General features: G+C 47.3%; 1 protein-coding gene and 1 non-coding gene across 6 annotated transcripts; both read right to left on the bottom strand.

The window, feature by feature from the left end:
- Positions 1 to 4,171: 4,171 nt before the first annotated feature.
- On the bottom strand, positions 4,172 to 12,377 carry MAGED2 (MAGE family member D2). 5 transcript variants are annotated; one of them, XM_059883374.1, is made up of 13 exons: positions 12,254 to 12,377; positions 10,750 to 10,823; positions 9,915 to 10,388; positions 9,009 to 9,317; positions 8,825 to 8,888; positions 8,485 to 8,564; positions 7,853 to 7,947; positions 7,080 to 7,159; positions 6,943 to 6,985; positions 6,546 to 6,608; positions 5,329 to 5,443; positions 4,491 to 4,897; positions 4,172 to 4,306 (listed from the first exon to the last, which is right to left on the bottom strand). In XM_059883374.1, the coding sequence occupies exons 2-12, from the start codon at positions 10,792 to 10,794 to the stop codon at positions 4,499 to 4,501; spliced, it is 1,767 nt and encodes a 588-aa protein (XP_059739357.1). In that variant the 5' UTR covers positions 10,795 to 10,823; positions 12,254 to 12,377; the 3' UTR covers positions 4,172 to 4,306; positions 4,491 to 4,498. The 5 variants fall into 5 exon arrangements, with proteins under 5 accessions (XP_059739357.1, XP_005228282.1, XP_005228283.1 ...); XM_005228225.3 differs by having other exon boundaries at positions 12,322 to 12,377; XM_005228226.5 differs by lacking the exon at positions 12,254 to 12,377 and adding an exon at positions 10,939 to 11,747.
- Positions 5,605 to 5,732, bottom strand: LOC112445261 (small nucleolar RNA SNORA11). The gene has a single exon (XR_003033627.1). It is a non-coding gene; the product is annotated as a small nucleolar RNA SNORA11 (small nucleolar RNA).
- Positions 12,378 to 12,795: the final 418 nt, after the last annotated feature.

The following is a 12,795-nucleotide window of genomic DNA, read 5'->3' as shown; positions in this document are numbered from 1 at the left end:
TGTCTCTAGTAGTTATTTCTTGTTCTTTTCCTCCCTCCTTTCTTTCCTTTCCCTCTCTCCCACTCCTCCCCCTCTCCCCCCGCCCCAACTCAGCACTCATTCTATCTTGTTTATTCAATTCAGGTGAAATGTTACGTAGGTCTTGTATTAATGCAGGGGGAAAGGGCAGATGGTGTTGTGGGTAATCAACCACAAGGGAGTGAAAATTGGTCCTTGTGGAGGACAAAAATTCCCCAAAATCTTTCATCATAGTTTGTGTCCCCCTAAAGCTCAACCTTACTTGAAGAATCTTACTCTTTAATATTTAATTTCTGTTATTGGGTTTTCTTGAGTTTCACAAGAGCAACAATGAGGAAGACACACAAAATATATGCAAAATCAGCACTATAAAACCATGGCAAATAGATGGCTATGATTGGAAGACTTCCTCAGTGTCTCAGAGTGTTGTCTGGGCTTTGAGAATTAAAAATAGCTTTTATTTAATTCTACAAAAGTTATTCAACTGATCTTTCAGTCAAGCACTGAAGAGCACTTATTGTAAGAATGTTGATGATACCTGAATGGATACCCAGCAGCTAGTTAAAAATTTTCTTTTATCATGCAATACTTGAAATTTAATTACACTAAAAATCATTTTTAAGAAATTAATTTAAAATTTCATGTTTTACTGCTGCTGAAAAATGTTTTGAATAGTATTTTAAAATATTGGTTATACTGCTATTATCACATAGCTATATAAATTGCTGATTTACATATGTAATTTGATACATTACAATGTAAGTGTTACATTTAAAGCTGATCAGCAAATAGTTATAAAGTTGCTTATAGTATCTTAAATTGTTAAACTTTAAATATTTTAGTCATTATAAACCCTATATTGAGTAAAAACCTTTTTCTATATAAAGTACAAATATACATTATACATTAAATAGGTGCACAGAATATTTGTGTTATTCAAATTTTATGGGGGGTAGCAATTGGGACAAAAATGTCTAAAAAAGCTTGGGGGTGATAATAAAAAAATAGATGGAGAAATTGCTTTTGGAGCTCTTCCCACTCCTAGGCAAACGGGAGATATTAATACATGATATATTCTAGAATTATTTGGAATTTAATGATAATACTGTGGGAGTTCATTTATTACAGTAGTGGCCTCCAAGCTAATAAAGGTGACAAAAACATGAGCCATAGTCTGTCCCCATTTCCCCTAGCACTCCCTCTTTTCAGTTCTGGCCATTCCCCATTTGCCTTGAACCAGATTTGATCTCTTCCTCCCTACCTCACATGCCTTCCATCCTTAAACCTGAGGTAGTGAGAAAAAACCCATCCTTTTCCAAAGTCTAAGCCTTGTAGGAAAGAAGAGGTGGGGAGCCCTGCAAACCCAGTGGTCTGTAGAGGGAAGGTAAGTGGGAAGGTCAGAGTTCTTCATGACTATGATTCACTCTTATCTCTTATCAAGCACTTTAAACTTTTTATTAGAATCACAGTCTCCAAGTCCTTTGCCACCCCTCACCATCACCCCCTCACATTACCCCCCATTTTCAGATGGACATGACCTGGGAATCTGAGGGTGCCCTGGACATGGTACCCACTCGCTATAGAATCCTTCCTAGGTCTAAGCTGCTTCTGACCTTGCCTACTTCTCCCAGGTACTATCCAACCCCTGAGGCAACCATGGCCTATGGAATCAATGCTTCCAGTGAAGAACAGCTCAACACCTCCACAGCAAAAGCAGGTCTCGATTCATGACAACAGGCAAGGAACTTCCTTGCTCCTGGTGCAGCTTTTTCTTTTTTAGATCCTGTTCCCTAAGAAATAAGCCTTGTTTCTCTACTGCTTTTAGTCTTAAGAGGGGAAAGGCAGCTATTACTAGAGTTTCATTGTCTGTAAGACTCTGTCCCAGATTAGGGGTCTGGTATATTGTCACCCTGCTTATTTAACTTATATGCAGAGTACATCATGAGAAATGCTGGGCTGGAAGAAGCACAAGCTGGAATCAAGATTGCCAGGAGAAATATCCATAACCTCAGATATGCAGATGACACCACCCTTATGGCAGAAAGTGAAGAGGAACTAAACAGCCTCTTGATGAAAGTGAAAGAGGAGAGTGAAAAAGTTGGCTTAAAGCTCAACATTCAGAAAACGAAGATCATGGCCTCTGGTCCCATCACTTCATGGGAAATAGATGGGGAAATAGTGGAAATAGATGGGGAAATAGTGGAAACAGTGTCAAACTTTGTTTTTCTTGGCTCCAAAATCACTGCAGATGGTGACTGCAGCCATGAAATTAAAAGACGCTTACTCCTTGGAAGGAAAGTTATGACCAACCTAGATAGCATATTCAGAAGCAGAGACATTACTTTGCCAACAAAGATCTGTCTAGTCAAGGCTATGGTTTTTCCAGTGGTCATGTATGGATGTGAGAGTTGGACTGTGAAGAAAGCTGAGTGCCGAAGAATTGATACTTTTGAACTGTGGTGTTGGAGAAGACTCTTGAGAGTCCCTTGGACTGCAAGGAGATCCAACCAGTTCATCCTAAAGGAGATCAGTCCTGGGTGTTCATTGGAGGGACTGATGCTGCAGCTGAAACTCCAATACTTTGGCCACCTCATGTGAAGAGTTGACTCATTGGAAAAGACTCTGATTCTGGGAGGGGTTGGGGGCAGGAGGAAAAAGGGACGACAGAGGATGAGATGGCTGGATGGCATCACTGACTCAATGGACATGAGTTTGAGTAAACTCCAGGAGTTGGTGATTGACAGGGAGGCCTGGCATGCTGCAAGTCATGGGGTCGCAGAGTCGGACACGACTGAGTATCTGAACTGAACTGAACTGAATGTGGGGATTAGACGCTGAGAGCTTCCTGGAAAGGAAGGTCCAGGGAAATACTCTCCAAAACAGGGCAAAGGTGGATCTCTGCCTGAGGGTCCCATGCCTTAGTGGGTAGTAGAGCTGGGAGGACACCTTCAACTACACAAGGGGACTCTGGCATTTGGCTCACAGTGTTCCTCTCTACCCTAACTTCTGCCTCCATTCTGGGTGATTACACTGTCCAAATGGATAACCCAACCAGGCCACTGACCCCTCCTCATCTCTAGGAACCATCATCTTCTTCCCTTTTAACCAGCTATTCCATGGATCTTCCCACTGCCCAGAGTTCTTTCTGCTGTCTTCTTAATCATTCTACTGTCTGACCATCGAACTAGTCCCTCAGTTCATCCTTCTGGTTCTCTAAACATTCCCTCCCAGACAGCTATAACACTGCACATAGCAGGCACTTACTATATTCACTTACCTTTCTGTCTTGTTCATAGACTTCAGAGACTCCTGTCCACAAACCCCTGCACTGTTTCCCAATCTGTCACTCAAACTCTATCTTCCTCACCAAGAATGCTTGGGTTCCCTGGTCCATCTCTTTCTCCATTCTGTGAACCTACATTGTGGACATGGTAACAAAGATGCAGACTCATACACTTGCTGCCCTTGGTCTTGTCCTTATTCCACCACTGAATAACAGAACCAAATACTTGGAATAAACTAACACTCATCTTCATTCCTACAAGATTACTGAGCACTTTGCCATGGGGAAGGGGGTCTACCATAAATCATAGGCTCCCTGCTCTACTGGGGCCTCCCCACTGTCTGGAATCCTACAGTCTCCTCTCCAAGTCCTTTCTGTACAGTCCCTTCCCACAGGTCCTCCCCTTCCACCTCCTCAGGGACTAGGCTCCATGAGTCAGCCTTCAACATCTCCCTGTCTTTTGGCTCCTGCCTGCTCAAATCTCTCTTTTCCCAAGAAATTCATTATTCTTGTACTTCTCTTTAGCTACCTACCTCTCTCTCCTTCTTGTCTAACCCAAGTTTCTCAAAAGGAGAGTCAATACTTGATGCCCAATCGCCTCTATTTTTCTGGACCAGATTTGCCCATATCAGAGCTTCTTCTAAGTATGCCCTCTGTGCCTACAATCCCTATGACTCCCACACCACTGCAACCCTGCCTGCTCTATAGGATAGAGATGGGGCCCAACCTATCCCAGGAAACATGCTAATCTTGCTCCACTGAATTCAGCAATGTCACCTCAAGCTAAGCACAGATTGAGGTGGAAACTTTCCCAGTTCATTTTAAAATATGATACAAAAACGTGACAGCCCACCAAAAAAGGCAATAAACTCAGAAATGGCAAATAGATTTAATGTAGAGTGTCAACTTCAATTGATTGATAGTGGCTGCCTAGAGCGCTGTGTTGAATAGGTTTCTGAGGATGCACCCTGGCTCGAAGAGAAAGACTGCTGGGATTAGGAATATCTGAAAACACAAGTAAAAGAAAATAAAAAAGTCAATTATATCCACCAATAGGAAGGAATAAAATGCCAAAAGTAGTGTCTTCTCACACTCTCCATGTGATCCTCCAACCCTGGCCTTCCTATAACCACCCAGCTCTTTATCCCACCCCCATGAGCCCTGGCTTCCCCAAAAAATAAGTAGATACCTGAAATCTCACTTGTAGGAGAAACCACAGGCACCAGAACTGCCACTGGCACTGGCACCAGCTCCACCAAGGCCTGCGAAGAGCCCAAACGTGAGAGTGGCTGTCAGGCTGGTGCTGGCACCAAAGTTGCCACCAGCACTGGCACCAGCACTGGCACCACCACTCTCCTGGGCTTTGGCTTTAGCTTCAGCTCCTGCCTGGATACGGGCTTTGGCCCAGGGTCCAATATCAGCTTCATCCCAGTTGCAGGGCCCAGCAGCATTCTCAGAGCCGAGCCCAATGCCCATCTGAGCTCTAATCTCAGCCCTTGCCTTGGCTTCAGCTGCAGCCTCAGCTGCAGCCTTCATATCTGCTTCCATTGCCTCTCGGTACTGAGCTGCCCATTCCTTAGGGTCCTTCTTTTGTACCTACAACAGGAAGAACAACCATCTGAAGGATCTAAATCTGAGCACCAAGTGCCTGCTCTATGCAAATTATGATACCATGCTGCTACTGCTGCCGCTGCTGCTAAGTCGCTTCAGTCGTGTCCGACTCTGTGCGACCCCATAGACGGGAGCCCACCAGGCTCATACCTAATATTTCAGCTCTGCTTTGAAACTTACTATCTCTGTGACCTTGGACATGACACCTAACAACCTCTGAGCCTGAGTATTCTCACTTGCAGTAAGGCAATGACATGTCAGTTGTAAGTATTAAATGATTCAAATAAAGTGTTTGCACATTAATACAGGCTTCAGAATGTTCATGCATGAACCACAGACTGCTCTGCACACAGCCTACCCCAGACAGTGGCACCCCATGCTCTTGGTATGCCAAGCTTGGGCAGTTCTCCAATTACCTTGCAGGCAAACTTGAGGACTTTCATTTTGCTGGTTTCATAATAAGAGCGCAGGCCCCAGAAGAACTCATATTCAGGGGGATTGCTATTAGGGACTCTGACATAGTCCAGGTACCTTGAAAAGAGAGGGTCAAAGCCTTTATGTCTATAAGACCACTAATGGCCCATTCATGCATTTAGGTGGCAAACTCCCCCACTGACTACTGCAGCTTTTCTTCCAATCTTCAGCCCTACCTCACTGACCCTACCCAGCAGCCATGTGGAGGTACAAGGGGCCTGTATAGAGTATTTCTTCATAGGAAGGCCACAAGTTTTGTGCCCCTGTCACAATAACCCAGATTCCTATTGGGTGTATTGCAAATAGAGAAGCCAGTTCTTTAGGCCCCCTGCTCTGAACACACCCCACCAATGGGCTCATCCGTGGCCTGGCTGAACCCTGGTACAGTCCATCCTAGGAAATGACTGTATGGGACAAAACAGTCAACCAAGAGCAGCGGATTCAATGCATACTCTCGAACATTTGTGTGTGAGCATACAGGTATGTGGGCTGGTACAGCTGCGTGAGTGCACACATGTTCTCCAAGGACCAAGAACAGGGTGGGACCTGGCCAGAAAAGTCAGGAGGACTGGGCTTCAGATCCAAATGGGTCCTTTACCAGCCAGGGCCATGTTCAGACTTCTACTCTCTGAGCCCCAGGCTCCTCAACTGATACTGGGGTTGGGATGATGGCAGCTATTCTGCAGAGTAGCTATGAAAATGAAATGAGATGTTCAAGTCAAGACTCCAGGACAGTACATTGCTGCCTAAAGCTACCATTCTATGGCATTTCTTTATGGAAATTAATTTCTATGAATCCCCAGCTAGCATAGTAAAAAGAATCAAGGTATTGAAGTCAGGATTTAAATACAACTCTTCTATCTGCTGCCTGTATAACCCTGAGCAAATTACTTCACCTCTGTCAGTTTCAGTTTCCTCACACATACAATACTGGTGATGACAATCCTTCCGCTGAAGAACTGCTCCAAAGGCATATATGAGAGCACAAGTAGGTCGGTAAACGTGTACTCATGTTCTCTGCCACTACCTCAGGAATAAGCTACCACTTGCATATGCACTTATATAACATGCACAGGCACATGCACATGCACCACAGCTTTATCACTCATTTCGAAGACAGGCAAAATGCATGGAACACAGCAACACCATACAGACTTACTTCTGCTTCACAAACTCATCGGTAATGAGCTTCTTCACATCTCCAAAAAGCGAATGATGTATCCTTACAGTAGAGAATGATAAAATAAATAAATACATACATAACTATATACACAGATAAATATAACTGGGGCTACAGCACTTCCCAGATAGGACAGAGACATTTCCCACATGGAAAAGAAGCTTCCAGCATAAGATGGAAATTCCATAGAAACCCAAGAGTCAGTGACATAGAGCAGAGTTCAGGACCATTTCCCCATCCACCTAGGTCAGAACCCTGGACCCAATCCAGCACCCCCGCCCACCCCACCAGACCACCAGGCTGATGCAATCCTGGGACCATCCTCTCTTGCCAAAGGACAACACGGACAGCAAGTGCTGACAGAGTCCAATCATACCCAGGGCGCAGCCCCAACTTGCGTAGCACCTCCCAGATGACAGCTGCAAGGGGAGAAAAAAGGAAACAGGGATAGAAAATGAACATGTGCAATTCTGACCATGACCCCCCCATCCAGCTGCCAACCCAGCCACTCACCCTCACTGGATCGATTTCCATTCATGAAGATGATGCTAAGAAGCACCATGAGGAGACCGAGCTTTGGTGAGTCCTTGGTCCTAGGAGAATAATGGGACAGAGAGAAGGTTTACATCCAGCAGCCATCTGCAAAAAAAAACTCACTAGCCAGCTCACTAGGCTAGCTTTTCCCAGATTCTTCAAATATGGGAGAATTCTGCCCAGTCTATACTTCAAGCTCTATGTATCCTGGGTAAGGCACTTAAGATTTTGAGCCTAGTCTCCTATTCATAAAATGGGAAAAACACATCCTTCTCTTCCTGTGTTGCTGAGAGAATAGAAGAATGGTATGATCTGAGCACCCAGTCAACTCTGAGTCCCTTCTTACTCCCCTAGACCCATCAGTTTCAAGAAAATTCTAGGCATAGCCCCACTGATGCCCCTGCCCATCGAGCACCATGATCCACTCATACCAGGAAGCCCTCCTGTGAGAACTATTCTACCAAGGCCAATATGAAGAGACAAGTTATGACAAGTCTGCTTTCTTGGAAAGCTTCTGGAAAACCAGAAAATCTTACAGTAAGAGTGCTTCTACCCGAGGCTTCTACACGCTACAATCATAATCAGGTACCACTCCTGTGTGCAGGGCTCCAACTATGTGTGGATGATAGAAAAGGGGTCTGGGGTTCTGTCCTTCCTATTTCTTAAGGGGGTATAGGGAGAAGATAGGGATGAACTAGTACCATGAACGAAAGCAGATGCCTCCCTCCCATCCCAGCCCTATCCCAGCTTACGTTCCCAGTATGCCTGCATCAGTGGGCTCTAAGGTGCTGAGAAGAATGTACAAGTGATCATTCTTATCAATCTCCTTTAATTGGATCCCAAAAACCTGTGGATGGGCAGAACAGTTTGTGAGACCACAGAATTCAGCTTCCTTGGCATCCCATAGCTCCCCATGTACTCAGGAGTCTGTGTGTGTGTGTATGCTTGTATGTGTGTGTGTATGTGTGTGTGCATGTGAAATCAGTGAGATAATGCACATAAAGCACTTAGCTGAGTGGCCAGCACACAGCAAACAGACAACAAATGCATTACTGTTATTGTCATCTTTGTGATCAGTGGAATCCAGGGAGCCAGAGAGTGGGTAAAGAAATTGAGAAGTGAGTATCTGAAGTACATTACAGGACTGTCCAGCAGTGGACAGAGCCAAGACTAAGCTGGGTAGCTTGGGTTCTAGCTGTGCTTTTACCATGGACTTGCTGTGTGACCTCAAGCTAGTCTATGCCCCTTGCTAGGCCACTGTCTTCCCATCTGCACAGTGATGGGGCTGGATTAGTCTCTGTGGTGCCCCCCAGAAGAGACATGTACACCTTTGTTTGATTCAAGGTTTCCCCATTGCACCCATCCCCCAGGTCTGCCCCTTCACCTTCTCCAAGGAATAGCCTGCTCGTTCAATGATTTCAGGGTACACATCAGTGTATTCTTTGATGATGTCCTTCAGCATGTCTGCAAGGGGAGAGTGTTGCGAGCACCTGGGCTGAAGTGAAGCCAAGTGGCCCCCATACCCAAACTATACACCCTTTACCAACCCTGCTGTGGGTAGCACAAACAGGTTCTGAGCTAGTGAACAGAGATGCTACTACTGCCAAATTAGAACTTTGAGAGGGCATAAGTGGAAGCAAGAGAGCAAGAAATGCCCTCAGCATGTGGGGGACAGGGCAATGGAGGGCAGAGCTGGAGGAAGGAAGGGGTTAGTAGGACTCTACCTGAGCGTTTGATGGGAATCTTTGTCTGGTCTTTAACCAACAGGTACTTCACCAAATCGTTTGCCTGGGAGAAGTGGAAAAGATGGAAAGATCAAAATGTGTTTGCAAAAAACTTGACACAATGGCAGAGAAGAAGGCAGGCAAAGCAGAGAATAATGCAGAGTGGAGAGGACAGGGTTCTTACCCTCCCTTGCAAAAGGGCCACATCCCGGGGTGGTGGTGCTTCAGGCTCTTGGGATGACTGGAGCTTGGCAGCTCTGCGGCGAGCCTTGCCCCTACGGGCCTTGGGTGATCTCAGAGAAAGCAATGCTCTCCGGGCCCAAGCAGCCAACCGAGTCCTTGATGCCCTGCGGGCCCAAAATGCTATGGGGCCCCTTGAAGCCCTGCGGGCCATTGAAGCCATTAGGGCCTTTGAGATCCTTCGGCCACTTGTGGTTCCAGAAGCCTGACTCTGATCACTGCTGCCATCCTCTTCCCCATTCAGATGCTTCACCTGCATCAAGAGAGCAAACACAACATTGCCAGATGAAACAGATGGTCCTTTTTCCTTCATCTTCTCTCTTCCAGAAGTCCCCTCTAATCCCACCCTTGTAGTAACAGCCCGACTCACTAGATATTGGCCATGTTGAGTCTTGGATTCATCTTTCACTGGTTTCCAAGTAGGAGTTTCATCTTCCCACCAAGACAGGAGCAACCCAAGTGTAAAGCCTGAGGCTTCTCCTCTTCCTGTGTCCACCACTGATTCTGTTTATATCACCCTGGACAAGTCACTCCACCTCTCTGGGACTCAACTTCCTTCTCTACAAAACTAGATCACTTTCAGGATTTAATGAGATAACCTGTGTGAATATGCCTAGCTCAAGCCCTTGACATATGGTAAGCTACTACGTAAACATAAACTGCATTTTGTTTAGATTTCAGCTATGTGTATTCCTATCTCATGTCCAGTCTATGAGCTTTCTGAAGACAGGAATTATAACAAATTCCTCTTTGTGTCCCCCCACAGCTATTATGAGGAGAGGGAACCAACCTTCTAAAGGTTTACAGAACCAGGAACCAACTAAGAGAAGTAGAAAAGCAAAGATCTTACCTTTCGGGCTTTCTTGGCCTTGATCTTGGGCCGGGTATCCTGATTCTCCTGAGCCTGACCAGCTGCACCCTCAGGCTCAGGTTCATCTGCCAGAGCCTGAGAGGCAGTAGACTCAGTCTCCAGGGTCTTTGTATTGACCTTTGTATCAGCCACAGAGCTAACCTTTTTGGTCTCAGTAGCAGGCACTGTCACAGCCTGAGGGTCAGTATGCTGCATGTTGGTGTCAGCTGCCAGACTCTTCTTTTTGGCTGCTAGAAACTGGGTATCGGTCAGCTTAGTGGTAGGTGAAGCCTGAGTGGCAGATACCTCCTGAGCCTCAGTGGCCTTTGAGACGCCTGCAGCATTTGAGATCTTCGTGGCCTTTGAGACCTCTGGTGTCTTTGAGCCCTTCGGTGTTTCTGAGGCCTCTAAGTTCTGGGTCACTGTCAGTACGGTCTGCATCTTCAAGCCAGGGTCCTCTTCTGAAGCTTCAGCCTGCAAGATGAAGCAGGGAAGCTCACAAACTTTCTCCCCACCCCTAGTTAAGCAAATGGCTCCAAAATTCCAGGGCCTCACTTCTCTTACCTATACTAATTCCTATTTGCGGTGTGCTCTGACCACCTCTGCCCAACAAGGCCTCTCCTGAGCAGAAAAGGGGCGGGCCCACTCTCCCTCTAGCGTTGCTTCCTCCCTCCTTCCTTCCCTCCTCCTTCCCTCTACTTGGGGGAGGGGGGCAGCACCCAAGCAAGGAGGTAGGTGGAGAAGGATTAGGATGGGAGGGGAGGTGCCAAGGGATTGGGGGCAGCAACAAGAGCTGGAGAGCAAAAGCAGCTAGGGAGAGGGCAGAAGGGCTTACCTGGAAGCGGGTTGGACCCGTACCACTCTCGCTTGTGTCAGACATGTCTCAAGTCGGCCTGGCAAGAGCTGAGCCTGAAGGGGAGAAAGCCTGGGTCAAGAGGCAAACCCACTGAACGTCTTCTCTCCCGCTCTGCCTGGAGGCTGATCCCCATCCAATCCCAAACCCTCCCACGCCCCCCACCCCCACCCAAAGACTTCGTTCTCAAATTCAGTATTCCAGAACGTCTAGGTCTCAATTCTCTGCAGCCGCACCCTCCCCTTCTCCAGGAAGATGTGCCAGCGCGGCAGCCCTGAGGACCCCGCCCCCTTCCCTAGTGCACCCCCCTCCCCAGCCGCAAGTCGACAATGCGCATGCGCATCCGTTGCAGGGCCCATCTCAGCCCCACCCGCTTTCCCAGCAGAAGCCCTTTCTTTGATGTCCACCCTGCACATGCGCACTCTGCAGCTGGTGTCTCTCCAAGCTGGCCCTTCTCTACACGCCCCTTTCTAGCGATCCATAGTGCGCATGCGTAATAGTCGAGGACTCAGTCCAACACCTTTTTTCCAACACGCCCCTCTCCAAGTTCATAGTATCATTCGGTCCCGCCCCCTCCCCAACAAACCTCACTCTCAAATTGTCGCAGTGTCCGTTAGTCCTGACTCCTCCCCTACTGAATACACCCCAAGTCCAGAACACCGCCTGGTCCCGCCCTTTTTCATAATATGCCCCCCCTCCAAACAGTGCCCAAGTGCATCTTGGTTCTTCCCCGTCTCTAATACACCCCCTCCTCAAATCAGTACTGAGCTAGTGATTCCATCTTTAGGCCCAGCCAAACAGGGTCCGGTCCCCTCCCTTCCTGACTGGATGGATCCGGTATGATCCGGTCCTTTAGAGTAGGATTTCTGCATATCCCAGAGGGTGGGGCAGATCCCTCCCGGGCTCAGATCCAGGGCTGCTCACCTCGTCCTTCTACAATTCCTGAGTGCGTCCACTCCCTCTGAGCCCCTCATAAACTCAGAGACTTCCCTCTCCGCTCCAGGCCGGAAGTGGCCCCGCCCCTTTCCGCCTCCCTAGGGGGGCCTCCGTCTGCCCTTCCCCCGCTCCCTACTCCTCATTCCTTATCCCCCACTTCGTACCAGTCCGTATTCCCTCTGCCTTGATCCCCGCTCCCTAGTTCTCCATTGACTTTCCTATTTACCCCACAGGATTCCTTATTTCCATTCCTCACACCATCCTCCTTCATGTTACTACTGCACTCCCTCCCCTAGTATTCCTTAACCATTCTCTACACTCCCCTATTTTCTTTTCTGAATTTCCAGTTCCCCTCAGCATTCCCCTTCCCCCTCATATTCCCCATTCACCATTCAACACGCCCAGTTCCCAGTTTTTCTCCCCTCCCTTCCTCAACTACTCTCTGCTCTCCAGTCCATAAACCTACTACTCTCTTGGTCGTCTTCGTTGCCTAAATCCCACTCCAAGTAACCTCTCCCCTAGCTGCAGTGGTGCAGTAAAAATTGCCCACCTGCCTGGCTCTATGTTCGAGAGGACTGGAACTACTGTCTGGAAAACCTCAATCTCAACGTCCCTCACCTTGTCCTCCAGCGAGTCCGGAATTTGTCTTCCGTCTCTTAGTCCCTCTGGAAGTCAGCGTCCTGGACTAGAGCTGCAGACAGCCCAGCCCAGCCCCTTTCCGCAGCCCCCTGCCACCCCCCTTCTCCTTCCTCGGGGGGTGGGGCAATGGGGCCCAGCTCAGGGCTGTCTGACGCCAAAGCCCGTGTTTATGCCACTGTACCAGGCTCGGTCTGAAGCCATTCCAAACCAAAACCACCGCCTCAAAGCGATTCATTCATTGAATATATTTATTTTTATATCTTTATTTTTGTTTATTGCAAAAGTAATGTAGTTGTGAAATTTCAAATAATACAGAAATTTGTAACATACTTAGCTCATGCCCCAGAAATAGCCACTATTAATATTTTGATATACATTCTTCCAGATTTGTTTCTATTCATATACTGATTATTTGAGTTTTCTCCCCACAAATGGTACACTGTATCTGTTACT

The sequence above is a fragment of the Bos taurus genome, chromosome X (assembly GCF_002263795.3).
Source record: "Bos taurus isolate L1 Dominette 01449 registration number 42190680 breed Hereford chromosome X, ARS-UCD2.0, whole genome shotgun sequence".
Classification (NCBI taxonomy): Eukaryota; Metazoa; Chordata; class Mammalia; order Artiodactyla; family Bovidae; genus Bos; species Bos taurus.
Note: the sequence above shows the minus strand (reverse complement) of the source record. Positions and strands in the feature narration are given on the sequence as shown.

What these genes read in the sequence shown, in the direction of transcription:
- MAGED2 (XM_059883374.1), bottom strand. Translation starts at nt 10,794, where the DNA reads ATGTCTGACACAAGCGAGAGTGGTACGGGTCCAACCCGCTTCCAG. An exon ending in CAGGCTATTCCTTGGAGAAG is followed by an intron (nt 7,948 to 8,484) that starts GTGAAGGGGCAG and finishes GCCCATCCACAG; the next exon opens with GTTTTTGGGATCCAATTAAA. An exon ending in GATGAGTTTGTGAAGCAGAA is followed by an intron (nt 5,444 to 6,545) that starts GTAAGTCTGTAT and finishes TCTCTTTTCAAG; the next exon opens with GTACCTGGACTATGTCAGAG.